We start from the raw sequence: 19,737 nt of genomic DNA, 5'->3' as shown, positions 1-19,737 counted from the left end.
TGTAATAGATCCGATTTTCGACTAGTTTCAAAGAATCGTGATTCCAAACATCGTCTCGAGAAGAGTTATAGATCGAAACAGATTTTAATGTTGAAATTACGCCAAAGAAGAAAGTTCGTATGGTGCTCCGAAAGTATTAACGACCATTGTCGAAATATTGATCTCAAGATACTTGACCGTTTTAACTCCCGAAAGGATTCGTGCCTTAAATTTTCAGTAACGAGTGACCTTAATCTTATGAACAGAGCAACGAAAATTGGTTATAAGTGCCTTAATAGTCGAAATAGATAAATCGATTCATAATAAGTGTTAAAATCTAAACGATGATTATTCATACCGTTATAAATCATTAAGATCGTTTGAATTCTCTATTTGAAATCGTTAAAGTGCTTTCCTTGTAAATAAGCATTTAACTGGTGCTATACAATTCCTTCAGTTATATTGTGATAATACGATTCAAAGATCTCGATTCTAATTGAAACGTCACGCGACGCTCGAACAACGTACAATTTCAAACGCTAACAAGAGATAGAAGAGTCGAACAGAAGAGTCGAGTGTTGATCTTTTTTCGATATGCTATTTTTTTTTAAATATTTTCGTAAAATAACTACAATTTGGATTATGAGGAATAATTTCCAAGGAGTCGACGACCGTCGTGGAGAAGAATAGACGGTGACCTCATGCTTTACTTAAGTCGTTGTGACCGACAACGAGACAATTGGATCTTGGTTCGGGTCATCAGCTTCGTCATTTGGTAGAAAAAGAACCCGTGGAATATCGAAAGCTTCGACAAAGCCGCTCGTTCGTCGCCACGGATCGTGATCGCAAACGTTTCTTATTAAACTGTTTTTTATGATAATATCTCTTTTTCGATCAGAAAGATAACACGCTATCGTACCTGTTAATAAATCGTAAGAAAATCGAAAAATTTCGATATTTCTTTTTTTCTCTTCTTATATAAAACAGATAAGAATTCGTCGTTACTCGACATCGTTTAAAAATTCAACACGAGTTTAACTTTGTGCCGAAATGATATTTTTCTAAACGAGAAGAAACGAGATAATTACTTATAATAATAAATCATCGATGATACTCGACATCCCGTTCCTCGCTAGATATTCTGACCCAGATACAAACATCAAATCGAACAGTCGTCTAACCGTCTGTCTCTGATAATCATCTTTGTCTTTCAAAGGGAGAGCGAGTTTTATTTATAAAGTCTATCAATTAGACTCGTCCTCGAAAGGCATTAAAGTCGATAAGCTACTCGTCCACTTCGCTATTCTCACGACACAAACTCGTTCTGCGCATCGACACAATCGAAACCTGTTATTTTTTTAAAAGAGAATATCTCCTCGTAGCGTTGAAATTTCACGCTGAACGACTTTTGCGCGTTCCTTTCGAGAAAGAAGAAGACCGATGAGAACGTTGGATTTTGCCAACGATCGTCTCGTTCGCACCACAGTATTATCGTTGCGTTCAGCGTACCACGCTTTCCTGCTCGGCCGTTAAAACGGAACATTGGATCACGATGACTACTATGGGTGTTACGGTATTCTGTAACAGAGTACAAATAAACGGGAACGATCAAGAGCAATTGATGTTATTGCGAACTCTGCAGGACAACGAGAGCAATATAATCGGGAATCAATCACATCTGATAGTGCCGAAGAATAATAACAACAACGCGAACACGAATTCGGCGACCGTGCTGCCACCTTACGACCCATCCAGATTGAAAAAACACGGGAAAAACGGGCAACCGCCGCCTGTTGCCGTCGCTCGAAGGAACGCGCGCGAACGGAATCGAGTGAAACAGGTGAACAATGGATTCGCCACATTGAGACAACACATTCCGAGCCACATCGCCGCAGGATACGGAGACAGGGGCAAGAAATTGTCGAAAGTAGAAACTTTACGAATGGCCGTGGAGTACATTAGGGGACTTCAAAAGTTGCTCGCCGAGGCTGACGGTGTCGAATACGATTCGAACTCGATTGCCGCGACACAGTGTGTCCCATCGCCCACCAGTAGCGTCGTTTCATCCAGTCACAACGGTTCTGGGGAGAGGCTCGCCCTCGAGGATGACGTCCTCGCCGCCGAGGACGAGGACGGTGAACAATTGGAGGAGGATGAGGAAGCTGGGAAACGAAAAAACACGTGTTCCAAGTAATTTCTTTCTCTCTTTGTATATCGTCGCGTATCGATTTCTATCGCCCAACTCGTTATCTTTACTTTACGATCGGTTATCCGTAATTTTGCAGATTATCACCGAATCGAACCACCGCAGTTCCATCGCCCCACGATTACTACGCGTCCTCGATAGGCGACGAGGAGAATCTGGAGCCGAGGACGACACTTTCGTCCAACGCGCAAAATTTCTCCCGGCTCTCCCCTAATTCGGTAGCATCTCCACCGTCCGAATATTACGGGCAAAATGAAGAGAATCTCGAGCCCCAAATTTTGTCGCCGTACAGCGGCGGCGGGGACAGCGAAGAGGGCGCAGCCACCGTTTACGCGGCAAGCCCGGAAACCTTTTCTGGGGCTCTGTATTATAAGCAGGAGATCACCGAATCCGGTGAATTCATGGACGTCGTCAGCTGGTGGGAACAAGAGCAGGGCAGGCTAGTACATCAGCAGCACACGCAACGGCTCACGCACGTCTAATAAAAAGGTTTGTGCGTTTTTTTTTTTATTATTATAAAAACCCTTCCCTCGTTTTTTTCTCGAATTTTACTTACTTTCTCGTTCGAATGCCAGACTCTCAGGCATTATTTGGATTCGAATATTTTTTATCAGCGACGATATTTATTTATGATTGATTTTTTTATCGATATTTCACGAATACGAATTTTTTAAGCACTTTATAATCTTATCATGTGTGGAATAATATAATGTCGGATAGGTAGATTTTCTTATCTCAAAAGATCGTAATCGCGGATCGGATTGTATTTTGGGAATAGTTTAACAATCGTGGCAATAGGAATATTAATTTCAAAGTTTTTGAGTGTTTTGTAAGCATAAAATGTGATAATGATTATTTCAAGTGAAATTATTTCTATTAAAGAAATTGACGATAAAGAGAAGAGAAGCAGAGATGAAGTGAAAGGCGATGTAAAAAATAAGTATAACAGTCAAATGAATATGAGGGTACGTTATGTTAACAGAAGTTAAGAAGGATTATAAGATTTGCTCTCAACGAAATAAGAAACATGAAAGACATTTTAATTGTGTGATACTTGCCTTGAGAATGCATCTTTCAATTGTTTTATAAAATATCACGCAAAACAACAATATATAAAGTTTAACAATTCAACAAATTTTCTTTCTTTATACATAAAAAGATACGCAAAATATTAAAATATAAAAATTTTATACGTTAATTACGTATGTGAAATCATTTTGATTATATAAGAAATTCACCGAACATATAGAAAATCGTCTCGAGTTGTTCGTTCGGTCGAATTAAAACATACGAAGAAAGGAAGGAAGGAAGGAAGAAAGGAAAGAAACGTGGTTACAAAAACTTACTTTCTTATGATGTCGTCGAAGGATAACGACGACGAGTGACGAAATGACACAGTATTGAGATCGGGGGGGGCAGGAGTTACACGTGTGTGATCGTGGCAACGAGGCAATAAACGACGATGGAGACTCGCGCGATACAGTTTCACGTTCGTAAAAAGCAACGTTGGGCCGGGCAAGAGGAGTGCTCGGTTGGAGTGCTTTAAGTGGCTTGAACCGACAGGGCTGTTGATCGGGCACGTGACAATTACATCGAAGGAAGCGTCGCCAAGTGGAAACTCGTGTACGGCATTTCCTTTCGAACACGTGCTCCACGAAAATAAACTTACTTCACGCGTTTGCGTGTAACCACTTTGCAAAGCGTGTGCCGGGAATCCTCTCTCTAATTTTCGTGGAATTAAAAGCTGCGCTCAAATTAATGTGCGCTCGCGCGTTGTGAATTATTTTTATCGATTTGGAAAAGAAGCTATCACTGCTACTTACCAGTGACTTAAAATATTTATCCCGCGATAAGATTATCCTCAAGTGTGCTTATACACCGGTGATAAGGAAAGAAACTGTCAAGCGCACTGTGAAGCAACACGTGTTGGGGAAATTTTACATTCACATCAGCTCTGTCTCTCTATCTCTCTTTCTCTCTCTCTCTTTCTCTCTCATGCCGCCTTATAAAAGTGCTCACCCACAAACGGAAGTGGTTCACCATTTTCGCCATATGTTAGGTATCCTCCTCGAAATATCTCTCGACCAGACCTTTCCCAATCTTCGTGGTTTCCAATTGCTTGACATTGATCCGTTTCTCTTTGCCTTGATCACGCATATGCTCGCCTCCCTCGGGCTACGTGTTTTATTTTCTCAGCTTTCGAGAGATCTTATTTTCGTTATGTAACGTTTCGTTAGAAATTAGTGTATATCTATTACGTTTTGATTCAAAATTTTATAATATTATAATAAGATAAACAAATGAAAATAAAAAAGGTATTAATTATCGTAAAAAAAAAAAAAAAAAAATGAGCGCGAAAGCTTATAATTTTTTTACAATATTTTCGCCCTTGGAACGGAATAGAGGTCGACGAAGACGCGATGCAGAAATCGAGAGAAGAAAAAAAAGAAAAAAAGAAAAAAAAAAAAAAGATCGGCTGGGCGCGCGCAGTCGTCGAGTTATAAATAGAAATCATGATTTCCTTGGAAACATTCGTAACCCACGTGCCATACAGTAGTAAGTAAGATATTATGTTTGATACACGTGCACGTATCGGCACTCGGGACACAGCCATAAGGCGACAGAAGTTTTTCGTATTTTTAACATATGGGCGGCAAGGAAACAGTTGTCGTGTATAAGGGAAGAATACAGGAAACGGTTTAAAAAGTAAAATCAAAATTTGGAAAGATAGATAGATAGATAGAAAATTTTTCATACGTCTCCTTTATCCTTTTCGAGTTATTATCCATTATATAATAGACTAAAAGTGCTCTCAAATATAAGGTTGGATCGAACTTAAGTTAAAGAGTGGAAACACTCGAATTTCAAAGCCATATGGGTAATAGCACTTGGATTATTAAGAAGCTTCTCTGGAACGACTACCATATGTCAAATAATATATTTGTGCGTGCTCGTATCGTTTTCTTCGATTTTTCAATCCTCGGCCAACTTGCAAAATCACCGTTATCCAACCAAGATATGATCGATCATATTTGGAACATTCTTCCACTATCGTATGTTAAAGATCTTTTCGAAATTCGCAAGTTTTGGCAAAACAACAACGTGTTAACTTTCACATTGCACGCAATTTAATTTTCAATTCATTTCGCTCCCCCCCTCTCTCTCTCTCTCCTCCCTTCCCTTTCCTTCTCCCTCTCCTCTTGACCGTAGCTTTTTTCGATACGGTTCACCTTTTAAAACGAACCATTAACCGTGTTTGCCTTCTTGCGCCTCTTGTAAAATCCCCCCTCCCCCCTCCTTTTTTTTCCTTGCTCGCCCCGTTCAATTACCTTGGCCTTAAAACGAATTCCCCGCGTGCGTCAATCATACAAATTAAAACGATGTTTCGCTTCTGGCGAACACCGAGCGATCGCCTTCCCCCCCCCCTTTCTTTTCTCGTTTTTACGATCCCCGAAGCGATCCAGGGAGCGACGAGAAATTCCCGAATATCACACGGTATTCCTCGAAGAAAGTGGCGATAAAACGCGCGAGCCTCCCCTAGAGTAAAAGGTTTCTCGCACGCGAGCTCCGAACGAACGTGAACGAGAGCGGCCGAGTAATTCTCGACAATTATAAAGTGAGGTCATCTACGAAATTTACGAGATGCGTCGCCGCGGCAAATTAATTTAATAAATTCCTTCCTTGGCTCCCGTTGGTCACGTTGATATCGTCGTCCCGTTTCAACGCCAGCCCATCGACCTTCTTTCGGTCCCTTAGGCCCGATACACGCGCATTTTAACAAAGCGCGCAGTGCGATTTTTGCGCCGTAGTGTCCTACGTGTTTGCGCGCACGAAGCTTTTCCGTGCAAACTGGACAAAACTTTTAACCGTGCTTTAATATTGTTATTTTTCTTCTACGGCGAGAAAAATAACAGGTTCGATGTAATTTTCAAGATAAAAAAGTATCAAGTAGCAGGTTAACCCTCGCTTGTTAAATCGAGATAATTATTCTTCGAGACGCGTGACATACTACGCGTGATTACGTTTACATCGTGGTTACAAATGTATTCGGTGGAAAGTGTAGCGAAATCGCAAAACGTGTTCAATTTTTCACACCGTAAGTAAAAATATACACGATTAAGTTTCACCGTTGGACAATGACGCGGCTAATTAATTTTTATGCGTTACGCGTCGCTTCTCGTTTCAATTTTTATTCCTTTCGCGTGTTTACAAAGATAAGCGTGGGCTCGACGAATTCGGTCTAAAATGACGAAATTTTTGTTTCTTTCTTTTTCTTGCTTTAACTCCGCGCGAAAGATGCTCGCGTTGTTTTTTCCTTCTCCCTCCCCCCTCTTTAAAAGAAATTAAACTGCGTCGTAAAACGAAATGGTTGCAAGGTTCATGCAGGTCCGCTGTTCTTCTTCTCCTTCGACTTGGTTCGCGAGGAACAAAAGAATTTAAAGGTCTATTATGCTGGTAACCCGCATGTTGTGTATCTTATCAATAAACATTACCAGCATGACAATGCGACAGTGTTCGTATCGGCGACGGTTTCAAACCGATTATACTGTTTTAAAAGATTAAAAAACCTTTTCCGCCAAAAATAAAATCCCAGTTTTTTTGCAAATTAACTTTATTCTAATACATTATTAATAATACACGCAAGTCGAGCATGTTCTTTACTTTCGAAATGGATTTGGATCGTTTAGAAAATATATATAGAAATGTGAAATAAACGAAGTAGGTACTAATTAGGTATGAAATATATCGAACATCTTCTCGAATCGTCGATTTCCAGATTTCTGTGCGACACGCACACGGATAAAATTTAGTGCCTGATAAAATAAAAGAAAAGTTCCAGACGCTTTATCATCTGAAGACCAGTTTCTCTTGGTTTTAAAATGTTGCTCTTAAAAGCGATTTCCAGTCACGCCCTGATAAACGATAAACGAATGTCCTTACAGAGCCACGTTTTTTTCGTATTTTTCGTTTTATCTAAAAGCCATACATTCCAAGGACTACCTCTTTGCGCTCATAATTGAATTTATTTAATTGCAATTTCGTGAAATGCAAGCTCGTGAAACTTTCAAAGAAAAAAAAAACATTATTAATTAAATTAATTTTTATTCAAAATTTATCCCGATAAGCTTATTACATTTTGCACCAATTTATATATCATCGTACACTCTACTACATGTATATTTCTTTGTGTTTAATACATATATAATTTGCCAGCAGAAAATTATCATTTATAATGATATATAAAAATCATTTTTTTTAAAATCTCAAAATCTTAAATTTTAAAAGAAGGAAATCAAATTGAATCGTCGTTGAATAGTACGAAAACTCATCGGATGAAAACTTTTGTGATTTTACGTATACTTACTACATATATACTTTTCCCACGATCTTTGAGGTTATATCGGAGTGTCCGTAAGATCAGTTGGTCCGTTTCCGCGCTTAATTCTTGCTGATCCAGGTAAATAAGAATCTTCCCTGATCGATGGTGGATGAGATACAATAGCCAGGTGGGTCATACAGAAATTCTCTTCCTTCCCTCGGAAGAATCTCGGGGATAGAATACGCGGAAATAACGTTTATCCGAAATAAATCACACGAAGGAGAATTTCGAGGGGTTCGAACGGAGGGATAAATATCGTCGTCGAATTTATGTTTCTCCTGTGTTTTTTGTTGCAGATTCGTCGTGGAAACTCGGATACCACGATTCGTCCTCGGTGATCTCGTGGAACGAAGAATTGTTTCGGGATGAAGTTTCTCAAGTGGCAGTTTGAGGTTAACGGACAATCAGTACTTACCGCGTAAAGTACTTTCACAGAAGATGGCACTGCCTTCGGTTTTTTACACTTGCTCCATGGATACTATAGGATGTAATGAATAGGATTGCAAAATATTTTTCAATTGTGCCTTAAAAGTGGCCTTCTTACAAAGAAGCATAAATACGTCTAGCATTTTTTTTAAACTAGTGTGAGCATAAAATTAAAAATTATATACACGCGAAACTGTTTTCAATTAAATATCATTTGAAGAAAATTCCGCCTTGACAAAATTTTGATCGATTTCAAACACTAAGTCGCTGTTTAATAAGATTTTAACATATTTACGAACGAATAATTTTGTATGTATGTTAAAATATAAACGGTTGACGAATTAATTTTATCCAATATTATCCATGTTATTCGCATCGAGGAGTATTTGTTAAAATTTCAAGAAATATAATCAAACGAACCAGAGGCGGTGTTTATAATTCTAAAAGATTCTTCTTCTAAAATTTAAAAAAAACAATTAAGCAAGCAATAAATCTCTTTCTAAAAAGAAAAAAGATACAGTTTCACGTTCAAGATGTAACAATAGATCTTGGTATTATTGTTAGATTAAAATCGATAGAAAATAATATTAATAAATCAAAAAAAAAAAAAAAAAAAAAAAAATATGTACATAGGAAAGTGCCTTAAGTAAGTAAGACTCAAGATGAATCGTGTTAAACTGATAAAACTATTTTTTCTACTTTATACTTTTTAACGACTATTTAAGAAACATTTTTACTATTTATATCGTACGATGTCGTCCATTAAGATGTTAGGAATCACGTAAGGCAATACGCTTGGAGAAGGAAAGAATAATTTTTGCGTGCCAACGAAGAAAAATATTATTCCCACGATATTATTTAATTAATTAATTAATTAATTATTGTATAAGTCTCGGTCGGTATATGCATTAAGAAAGAAATGAAAAATTCAAACAAGAATTATTGTACAATTTTCTTATTCTCAATCTGAAGACAAGAAACAAGTTTTACTTAAATCAAAAATACACCCGACAATATGTTAAGCGTAATTCTATCCTCGCGATGAAAAAATGGAGATTTGTAAATTTTGCGTCAGTCTGAAGTACTTGATTATTTCTAATAATTTAATTGTATAACGAGAACATAAGTTAATTACGATGTAATAATTAGTTCTCCTTATTTAATTGTAAAACGCACAAACACGTTCGTCCACGTTGTATAGAAGGGGGAGGAGGGGGGGGAGGGAAAGGGTAGAGGAAGGTCTCCAATCTTAAATTATTCCACGACAGAAATATGTTTTGTAAATACAAAGTGCCTTAATTTGTAATTACAATTGTGAACTGTCTTGGAAAAAACAGTTGAAAAAAATTTAGAATTCCAACTTTTATGGAATATGATTTTTAAGTATGAATTCACAATAATATAAATATGATTATAAATTGGCTAATCAATTTTTATCGAAGGCAAGATATTTTTTTTTTTTAACATGGAGCAGAAAATTTCTTTATCCTCAGAGACAATAGAGACAATAGACATTTTTCAACTCGGTCACTCGCTACATGTATACATATTATGTTAAATTATTACATTTACACACAATAAATTCCCATTCCCAAACGGCAACCAAACATTTTTTTTTTTTCAATTTCTATCCTCTGTAACAATTTTTCACGAAATATTTAAAATACATTTTATTATTTATCCAACTCATTTATTCGCTTTATTCACGAATTCGCTTTGAAACGTTATTCTCAGAAACGGATCGATCGATAATTCAGAAACTAATTTTATTTACATCAATGCGTGGCGGCCCTGCGAGTAATCAGTTGGCTGGCCAGGAAGTGTGCGCAAAACCGGTAGCAATAATAAAAGGGGTGGTCGATTTCACGTCCACACAACATCGATAATTTCGTAATTTTCGTGAAATTGGTCCCGCTCAACCAACCGCTCCTCGACGAGGGCGAGTTCTCCTTTCTCATTTTCTCCGTCCATCCGATCCTCTTCCCTCTCTCTCTCTCTCTCTCTTTTTTTTTTCGTTATCCTCTAGGGTCGATTTCCGGACACGTTCCACGTAGGGGGTGAAGCGGTGTTGCTACGTCATTTCCGCAAGTGCTCTCGCTTTCCACACCAACGATCCACCGGTTATCGTTTTTTTTCTTTTTTTTTTTGTAACCGTCTTCGTGTATTATTACACGGTATTTCTTATTGAATTCTTATATAAATATTGGAAAATTATTTAACAACGGAATAAAAATATCGCGCGTATATTTCAAGATCCCATAATTTTTTTGAAATTCGATAGATAAATATGGAAGATTATTTCGAGAAAAGGAAAAAGGAAAAGATTTTGAATTAAAGTACGAAAAATATTTGCAATGGAATAAAAATAGAATTTTAAAAATTTTTAATTTAAAATTAAAAATATTGCATGTATTTCAGGATCTCATCCACCTGCACAAATTTTCTTGAAATTCATCGAGATTATGCATATCGAGATAAGTATAAAAAATTATTTCAAGAAAAAAAAAAGGAAAAGAAGATTTTTAAATCAGCGTACGTTTTTTTTACCCAAAATCACATTAACGAATGAAATTGCTGAAATTGTCAGAGGAGTGTTGGATTAATTTTATTATTAATCGATCAATGTATTTCATGTATTTTCTATGAATTTCATCGTCATGATTAAAAAAATTTTTTTTTTTTTTGAATTTTTATAATCGTACGCGGTTGATAAATAATCTCTTCGTTTAACAACTTTGGTACATTCCTGGACAGGGCCAATTTTAATCATATAAACTGTAATTTAATTATAATTTAATTGTAATATGTATTAATTTAATTATATAAAGTATAATTAACGCGTCGATCCACTTGCACGATTCTTCGAACAAAGTTGAAACAACATGTTGAAAATAATATAAAAACTCGATATGCGAGTTAATGGGTTTTAAAATTTCCTGACGAGACGAGAAAAATTTCCGCATTTATAGAAACTATTTTTAGAAGCCAATTTTAATCATATAAAGTGTTGTAATTAACGCGTTGATCCATTTGCACGATTTTGCACGAACAAAGTTAACGATAACAACGTTAAAATAAGACTAAAAACTCTATTAATAAAAATAAAATAATAATAATAAAAAATATTCGGTAAAGAGTGGATTTTAAAAAATTTCCTCGATTTATTTTATTCACTCCGCAACTGCTGTTACGTATATACGTTGTTTCGAAACACCACTGTACAATATATTTCACAACAGGAGATATAAGACAATTTTACAAAAATGTTCACTTCAACGTTGCTAAATAAGCGATCACGTCCTTACGCTCGTCAGCTTTTTTAATACCGTTGAACACCATCCTCGTGCCGGGAACAAAATCTTTCGGTAAACGTAAATATTCGTCCAGCGTGGTCTCGTTCCACACGATGTTTTTGTTCTTCATCGCGTCGGTGTAATTGAATCCGGCCGAGGCTGGAATCAACAGTCCGTAACAATACTCGTATACCAATCTATTTCTTGCTCAAAAAAGTACAGAAAAGTAAATAAAAGAAAAAAAAAAGAAAGAAAGAAAAGGGAACAAAAAGATATATATATATATATATGTATATATATATATACATATATATATTTAAATATATATGTTATATACGTACTTCCACACGTTTTGCCAAATATTCCAAAAAGATTCGGACCTACCCTGTGTTTCTCATTTTTACCAACGGTATGACACATCGAGCACATTCTCACGAACAACGTTTTCCCCTTAACCGGATCTCCCATTTTTTTTGTCGTTTCCCCCCGAAACGAAAAAAAGAAAAAAAAAAAAAGGTTATATCAATGATATAACGACGTTAATTAATTCGAGGTTAATTAATCGTATCATTTCATCGAACGTGATGTCGCGATCGATCGAGATACGACATGAAGTTTTACCCGGAATAAAATATATTTATTTATTTGCTACAACTCGCCGATAAATAATTTATCGGCAATTTCCAAACCAATCGAGATTGATAATTTACGACTTGAATTGCTTCCTTTTCTTTTTTTTNTTTTTTTTCGTCAAATCACGCATAGAAGGGGTAAATAACGCACGAAAGATGTTCTCGAAGGTTGAAGGTTTGAAGGAACCTCGTGAATATCCTCATCGAAGAAAAAATTCTGATCGAAGGTCGACATTATCCTATAAATGAAAATAAAATCGGATCAGATCACGGATAATGATCGAACTATGAAACAAAAGAGAGGAGGGATTTTGCCAATTTTATTTTATATCGTTCGGTGTATGCACATTTCGCAATCAACGCGATAAATCGTACAAATTTATCATTTAAGTTGTGGGGAACTGAAATTGTTTGAATAAAATTATTCATTTACGCACATTCGATGTTGAATAATAATTTTCAATGATTAATCTTTATCCTATTTTACAAAGTATATATATTTTTATAAATAATAAAATAATTTCTCGTCTTTTGTACAAAATATATATAGCAAATGCGTGCATGTATATACATATATATATATATATATACAGAGCACAACAATGTCTTTCTCTCTCCTTCTTTCAATCCGTAGAAAAGGGAGCGGAAGTTTGGGCGGCAATTTTATTATCCGCCCGTTCCTTCCTCCTCTTTAGTAAATCAACCGAGAAGAATTGTACTGCCCACGGGATAACGAACAGGACGTTCATTAGAATAAGGGCGAGCTGGCAAACGACGAAACTGTTGGTCCAATCCTTCATGAATCCTGAAAGGAAAGAAATACCATTTAAAGATTCTTTCCCCCCCCCCCCCCCTTCCCTCCTTCTCCTCTTCCTCCCGCCTCTTTCGACGAATAATAATAAATCTTTGTTTTATTATTATTATTATTAATATTCGCGTGCATTATTGTTGTTGGGTTATTTAAACGGAAATCACCATTGGATTTTTATACTCACCAACGATCGGGCCACACACTATAGAAACCATTCCGTTAATAGCCCCGGCAATACCGTACGCCGAGGCGAATTTATTTATACAAACATCCTCTATGATAACTAACGGTTGAGGGACCAACAACCATGATCTGACCATTCCTATAATCGTTATCATCACAAACATGCCGACCAACGTTTCATTGTATATTAAGTAACCTGAAAAATAAATTCATATATGTATATATATATATATATATATATATATATATATATATATTTTATGGTTTAATAAAAAATTTAATTTAGAATAGGAATTTTAGACGAAAATTAATGATTTGTTTCTTCTCTCGCAACGATAAAATCTTTCGATGGATGTAAGTGTAGAGAGAAGAATGATTTATGTGGAATTTTTTATTTTTTTTTTTTTTTTTTACGTTTACGTTTACAGTACGTGTAATTTACTAACCAATTTTTGCGAACGCCATGCCAATCATAGCGACGAAGAATATATATTTCGCTTTGACTTTTACCAACAAAGTGAAAATTGCGAGCAAAATCTTGGATACTAATTCCGCGGTTGCACAGACGGTAATTGCCAAGGCCGCTTGACTTTTCGTGTAACCACTGTTGGTCATCATCAGTGGCAAAAGGTAAGAAAATATGAAGTCGCTCGACAACACGAAACTGATTCCCATACAAATGTTTATGAAACCGCAATTCTTTAAAAGCGAGACATCCAGAAGTTCTTCCCAGATTTCTCTGTATTGTTGAAAATATATATATATATATTTTTTTTTATTCGTCATCTTTCTCATCTTTCGTGGAAATTTGAATTTTTTATTTATTTATTTATTTTTTTTTTTCAAGCGAATAATCACGACGAAAATATTTTTTTATATATAGTTTTTTTTTTTTATATTCTAAGAAATAAAAGAGAGAACGTTGAAAAATAATTTCACGTACTGTAGAGAACCTTTACCGATATCCTTTTTCTCTTCCATCGCAACTTGCACTCCCTTCTCTATTTTCCTCACTTTCGTCCCGTCCGAGTGATGCTGCCTAGTGTCCCCTAGGCTTCCGATCCCCGTCACCAAATTCACCAAACTTGACGAGGAAAACGCGGATAATCGTTGCGTCAACAATTCACGCATCGATTTAGATTTCATTCGATTGTAAATTCTGTCTTCGATCTCGGATATCGAGGCTACCCTTTTCGCTGGCGTCTGTATTTAACAAAAAAATATAACGCGTATAAATTTAATAATAAATAAAATATACACATATATTTCTTCGAGTCAAAGAATAAGACGAAAATTCGCTTTTTCTTTATCCTTTTTAAACGATGAGCATATGAATTTCCATGCACACGTACATGAAAGAAAGAATAATAGTGAGCATAGTGATTTTAATGTTAAAATTTAATAGTCGATAAATAAATGTTATTTATATTTAAAACAACTTTACTCGTAATTAGTTACTTTTTCAATTTAATGCCCAGTTCCGTTTGAGAATCACTGCGCACCCCCACTATCTCGGCTGTCCTTCGTGTCGTACGTGTAGAGAGGTTTGCTCGCTGCTAGGAATACCGCTCCGTCGATTTAAATTTTCCATTTTTGATCTTTCTTTTCGTTCCGAAGCACGTTATATTCTTTAAATTTTTTTTTTCCCAAAAACCTTGTTATCAAATGTATCCTTATATTTACCAACTCGACCAGAAATCGAAAAATTAAAAATTCATTTGGAAAAATACGGAACGATAACATCGAATAATATGTTTTTTTCCTTTTTCCCCCGTAGAGCGGCATCTGTCGACCAAAGTTGCTCGATCGATAATTAAGATACATATTTTCCGTTTATCGGCCCTTCCCATCGCCTATATCGCCGCACGAGGTATTTATCGCATACCCGCTATTTTCCCCTCCCGTAAACACGTCTTTTTCGATATTTTTCCCAAGAGCAACGAATTCAAACGTCACGTACAAAACTTACTTTCAACGTTTCAATCAAAAGCGGAACCTGTTTTCCACTCTCGTCCTTGAGGCTCGTTAAGCTGCTGCATCTTGTTTTTACAGGAGCTGTTATAAAATCGCTGTAACGACGATCCGACGCCGGTATTACACCACGCAATTTCCACTCCTCTTTCGCCCGCCTCTTCTCCGCCCTGACGTCTTCCGGTTTCCTCGCGTGCCACTCAACGGGATGCATCATCGTCATCCCGACGATGGAGTTCAAACTCATGGCGCCCGTCATTAACGCGGTCCCTCCACACAAATCACGAACATGCATACATCATATTTATCGTCGCGAATAATTTTTTTTTTCTTCCTTTTTTTTTTTTTTTTTAATCGCGTTTTTCACTTACCTCGAAACCCGTACATTCTCATCATTTTCTCGATGCATATGGGATACGCGATTCCACCGAGGCCGACGATCACTTGGGCCGCGCTCATCACCTGCAACAACGAGGAAGAAGAATTTTGTCTAAAAAAAAAAAAGAAAGAAATTGAGGATACGAGTTTTGTCCGAGACGCGCAGACCCCCCTCGTTTACGTACCGGCGCCCTCCTCTTCACGAAGTACGCGTTGAAATTCGTGTTGCAAATGGTGAAAATCAGGCCGAGCCCTAATCCTTGCAGGAAATTTATCAATGCCATCTCGTACACGTTCCGCACGAACGCGAGGCACACGTTTGGAAACGAGAACAGCATCGCCCCTACCACCCCCACCGGCCTCATGGAATACCTCTTGAGCAGAGTGTTGGTCATCAAACCTAGAGCAAATTAATAAAAATTTTTGAAAATGTCGTTATACAACGATAATTATGAAAAATATTTTTGATCATCGTAAATAAATATTTTATTATAGGAGGAACAAAATTGTAAATTCCTCTTACAGAGGAAGACGAATGAAGATATAAATAAGCGGAATGAATATACGAAACAACGAAACGTTCTTGAAACATTGGCATAATTTATTTTGATAATTGAAAATCCTCAATTAGATGTAACTTTGTTTCATCTTTAAAATTAAAAAGTCTTATCTAACATTCACTCGGATAAGATTTACATAACTGCCGGTGGGTGGACGCTTATCAGTAATATTTCCAGCGTTGAATATGTACGTTTATGAATATATCTCTCGTTGGAAAATGTGATAAATAATAAATAATTCGTGAAAACAAGTAAACTTAAGGAATAAATAACATCCTTATCCCTCAAGATTTATCATAATAATCAAAATGAGGTAAAAATTAATTTTTCCTTTTTATCAGAAAATTTCAGTTTCTATAATTATCATTATGTCATAAATAACATTGAGGAAATGACATTGAATGCGCATATGCATTCGAAGCTGTAAATTAATGGAACGCTTTATTTGTCCGCGGAGATATGATTCCGCTTCCTGGCGCCTTCGTATATCAAATAAACGTATTAAGATCGTATTATGCGATCAAAATTACGTTACTTTGTGACAACTTTGTTTTTTAATAAAAACAAGGAGACAGTGGAATGGAGGATATATTTATATTACTTGTCACAACGGTTTCGTTGTTGATAAATAAAAAGGGAAAGAAAAAAGGATCGCATCGTTATTTATGCGCTTACCGGCAATAGAGAATGTGACCATGAAAACGGAATTGAAAAGTGTCATCGCGGTACCAGCTTGGCCAGTTTCTTCCAGAAAATCGCCGAATATTATTCCAAACGACGAAGTTGGCCCGAACGTCGTAATCTGGAGAAAAAAAAATAAATCTTCCAAATATTTTTTTCCTTTCGAAATTAATCGAACGGATGTGTACGATACATCTCGTTAACATAAGATTAGACGATCGAATTCTTACTTCTTACATCAACTTTCTTCCTTTCGTTCGTTATATATAAAATAATCGCAATATATATTATAATTATAATTATTATTATTATTATATTATAATTATTATAAAATAATTATAGAATAAAAGAAAAAGAAGGAAAATGAATACTAACAAAGATCAGTATCATGGCTACAGCGACCACCCATCCCCAACCACCATCGGGAGCCAAATCTTCCAACGTGATCTCGTCTTCATCCTCCTCCTCTCTCTCCTTTCCCATAGATAACAACGCGCTATTATTTCGAACCTCCTTCTCATCCTCCTTGAAAATTCTCGTCTCTATCGCCGCTTTCCCATTCGTTTTAGTCACCGTCATATTTTTATCCTCGATCCTCTAAAACCAAAAAATATTATATAATATATATTAATAATATGTTTTCCATTTAGATTCGTCTCTCTCTCTCTTTCTCTTTCGCTGGCTAAATAAGATTCTTATTCAAACGTTCGAAGCGAGGATAATCGAATGAAGGAATTTTTGAAGGAAACGACTGTATTACCGATTGAGAAAAACGTTGGAAGCGAAAAAGTAAGAGGACATCGAACGAACGAAATTATAAAGTAAGTAAACGAAGGTCTTACCGATTGAGAAAAATCTCCTTCCAGTATATAAATATCGATGAAAAGAAAGTTAAGGATGAATGATACAATAATCAATAAATAGACACGGGTATGTGGGAGCGCGGCCGGATGGTTTTTAACTGAGCAGGAACAGGGTAGAAACCAATTCGAAGACTTTCTTATCTATGTACACAATGTCAACGTGCTAAGCACCTATCCTTAATGAGAATGAAATATTGCTATCGCAGGAATTAGGAAATCATCCGAAGAGGAGAAGAGGAAAGAGAGAGAGAGAGAGAGAGAGAGAGAGAGAGAGAGAGAGAGAGAGAGAGAGAGAGATCAGATCGTAAATGAAATGAAATTTTGCAATGGTAACGTTATCGTGGCGAGATAATAACAACGAAATAACAACAACAATACGAACAACGACGTATCATCCTCCTAGATATAGTGTTTCATTTAGCAACGAATTTTTACTTCTTTTTTTTTTGAAAATAATTTATTTAAAGGTAAAAATATTCTTATTTTTAAATATGAGAATCATCGCTATCGATCGGTTTGCTTGTGAAATGTGAACACATTCTCAAAATTATATTCGAGAAAATTTAAATCTCAATTAAGAGTCCGATTGGCTTTAGGTTTTGGGTAAATGGGTTGTTAAAAAAGCGAAATATAGAAAAAGAAGCATCGATCAAAGTACATTTGCGATGGAAAAAAATAAATTTGCTTTGCAAACCGCAGCGATTTGTATACACACACACCGCAAGTAATTCAAACCATTGGCAAAAAATATTCTTAGCAACTCTCTTGTATGTTAATTAATCGCGCGTTTATTTCTATTGAAATTAAATAGGTATCGTTCCTCATATATTTTCTATAAATAAATAATAATTAACGTACCTGTTGTTCAATCTGTTGTTTTGAATCGTGGACTCGACGTGTCGGTTGCAATGGAGAGAAATTAGAGTAGCACTGATAATACCAACAATGTCAATATTGAAGGTGATAATGCAATTTACTTTTGAAATATTTAATTTTGTGAATTGTGTTAAGCCAATACCTGTATATAATTTTACTATGTACGTATTCCTGAAAATTAGACGCGAAACAATTTCAAAATCCAACGTTTCGTACGTTATTCTTGATTCTCTATTTTTCCTTGAGGATCAAGACCGAGCATTTTGCTTATCTTTTGCTATGACGCTATTTTATTTATTTCATTTATATAATTACATTTCTAACCATACTCTAGCAGTCGAAGGCATCAATGTTGTTGATTATTTTGATAAAAATTCTTTTTTAAAAGAAAAATTCCTTCCTTACCTTTCACAGAAGAAAAAGATTCGAAATATATATTATAGGAAACAGGATCGAAGAAGATCGAAGAACGAATAACAGTAATCCATTCTCGTTCTTTCTGTCGATTAATCCATTCGATATTTTGAATTCCTCTCAAAAATGGAAGAAAATGAACGGTGAAACGAGACCCACTACGACAACCTCGATCAATTCACAACTTTCGCACATTTTTCGCGAAAATCGTGCCACTCTACCACTTGCACAAAGTTTGGCTACAAGATAAATCCCCACGACACCTGGCATAATATAAATATTCGGTACAGAAGCGTGACGTTTAAGCGACGAAAAATCTAAATTGGACTGGAATCGATCTAGTTGCTCTCGTGCCACGCGAGATGGAAGCGAACGGTGCGACACCACCGATTGCGTCGAACAAACGAAACCAACGAAGTAACAAGATAGTCTCCGTTTCACGCTTCCTTTCCTCCTCGAACAATCCTCCTCCACTTTGGACGCGATAAACAAAACGGAAAAAGGATGCGTGCGTTGTCGACACAGTGATTCGAATGATGTATATTAAATGAGCAAAATTCATTTTCAAATGAATAAAGAATAATTGTTTAATATGTAAACAAATATACATTAAAATTTTAAATGCTCTTTTTAAATGTTTACAGATTAAACGAAACGATTGATCACATTTCAATAGTCGAGAAATATTCTGTAAATTTATTAAGCATTTGAATTTCACAGATATAACATCTCGAAATATTTATTTTTAATTTAAATCGTTATAAATTATCGATAAGTTTTTTGTTTTTTTTTTTTTTGTAAATTAAACTTAAACTTAAGTTCGTATTGGAAATTCACGCAACGTAACGATTCGTCAATGATTTTTAATATGTATTCCACATTGTTCCACGCGATAAGAATGGAACGTATGAAAAGTAAAAATTTTCTACTTTTTCTTTTTAAACTATATTAAAATTGATTTTAACGTTTACGACCATGATATATTTGCTACTTAGCGGATTCTTTAATCCAGCCATTGATATTTATGGATTAATTTTAAACTATCTATTGTTAATAATAATATTCCTAACTTTAATTGATAATT

General features: G+C 35.8%; 3 protein-coding genes across 5 annotated transcripts; 1 reads left to right on the top strand and 2 right to left on the bottom strand.

Annotated features, from left to right (window-relative positions):
* The first annotated feature begins 921 nt into the window (after window positions 1–921).
* LOC122714180 (helix-loop-helix protein delilah-like) lies at window positions 922–17,336 on the top strand. Of its 2 annotated transcripts, none has more exons than XM_043935311.1 (3): window positions 922–2,169; window positions 2,265–2,674; window positions 17,151–17,336. In XM_043935311.1, the coding sequence occupies exons 1-2, from the start codon at window positions 1,532–1,534 to the stop codon at window positions 2,665–2,667; spliced, it is 1,041 nt and encodes a 346-aa protein (XP_043791246.1). In that variant the 5' UTR covers window positions 922–1,531; the 3' UTR covers window positions 2,668–2,674; window positions 17,151–17,336. The 2 variants fall into 2 exon arrangements, with proteins under 2 accessions (XP_043791246.1, XP_043791245.1); XM_043935310.1 differs by lacking the exon at window positions 17,151–17,336 and adding an exon at window positions 7,862–8,203.
* On the bottom strand, window positions 11,070–12,414 carry LOC122714181 (cytochrome c, testis-specific-like). The gene is made up of 2 exons (XM_043935312.1): window positions 11,626–12,414; window positions 11,070–11,443 (listed from the first exon to the last, which is right to left on the bottom strand). The coding sequence occupies exons 1-2, from the start codon at window positions 11,750–11,752 to the stop codon at window positions 11,259–11,261; spliced, it is 312 nt and encodes a 103-aa protein (XP_043791247.1). The 5' UTR covers window positions 11,753–12,414; the 3' UTR covers window positions 11,070–11,258.
* LOC122714179 lies at window positions 12,410–19,048 on the bottom strand. 2 transcript variants are annotated; one of them, XM_043935309.1, is made up of 11 exons: window positions 18,645–19,048; window positions 18,222–18,410; window positions 16,876–17,097; window positions 16,495–16,621; window positions 15,445–15,659; window positions 15,253–15,343; window positions 14,880–15,151; window positions 13,854–14,113; window positions 13,357–13,649; window positions 12,912–13,106; window positions 12,410–12,721 (listed from the first exon to the last, which is right to left on the bottom strand). In XM_043935309.1, the coding sequence occupies exons 3-11, from the start codon at window positions 17,077–17,079 to the stop codon at window positions 12,540–12,542; spliced, it is 1,839 nt and encodes a 612-aa protein (XP_043791244.1). In that variant the 5' UTR covers window positions 17,080–17,097; window positions 18,222–18,410; window positions 18,645–19,048; the 3' UTR covers window positions 12,410–12,539. The 2 variants fall into 2 exon arrangements, with proteins under 2 accessions (XP_043791244.1, XP_043791243.1); XM_043935308.1 differs by lacking the exons at window positions 18,222–18,410; window positions 18,645–19,048 and adding an exon at window positions 17,343–17,632.
* Window positions 19,049–19,737: the final 689 nt, after the last annotated feature.

This window comes from Apis laboriosa, unplaced genomic scaffold (assembly GCF_014066325.1).
Source record: "Apis laboriosa isolate Shangri-la unplaced genomic scaffold, ASM1406632v1 scaffold28_cov147, whole genome shotgun sequence".
NCBI classification, from domain to species: Eukaryota; Metazoa; Arthropoda; class Insecta; order Hymenoptera; family Apidae; genus Apis; species Apis laboriosa.
The sequence above is the reverse complement of the archived record's forward strand: the minus strand, read 5'-3'. Positions and strand labels throughout refer to the sequence as shown.

What these genes read in the sequence shown, in the direction of transcription:
- LOC122714179 (XM_043935309.1), bottom strand. Translation starts at nt 17,079, where the DNA reads ATGACGGTGACTAAAACGAATGGGAAAGCGGCGATAGAGACGAGAATT. An exon ending in TCGTGAAGAGGAGGGCGCCG is followed by an intron (nt 15,344 to 15,444) that starts GTACGTAAACGA and finishes TCGTTGTTGCAG; the next exon opens with GTGATGAGCGCGGCCCAAGT. An exon ending in ATCGGTAAAGGTTCTCTACA is followed by an intron (nt 13,650 to 13,853) that starts GTACGTGAAATT and finishes TCAACAATACAG; the next exon opens with AGAAATCTGGGAAGAACTTC.
- LOC122714180 (XM_043935311.1), top strand. Translation starts at nt 1,532, where the DNA reads ATGACTACTATGGGTGTTACGGTATTCTGTAACAGAGTACAAATAAAC. An exon ending in CGAAAAAACACGTGTTCCAA is followed by an intron (nt 2,170 to 2,264) that starts GTAATTTCTTTC and finishes GTAATTTTGCAG; the next exon opens with ATTATCACCGAATCGAACCA.
- LOC122714181 (XM_043935312.1), bottom strand. Translation starts at nt 11,752, where the DNA reads ATGGGAGATCCGGTTAAGGGGAAAACGTTGTTCGTGAGAATGTGCTCG. An exon ending in ATTTGGCAAAACGTGTGGAA is followed by an intron (nt 11,444 to 11,625) that starts GTACGTATATAA and finishes TGTTGATTCCAG; the next exon opens with CCTCGGCCGGATTCAATTAC.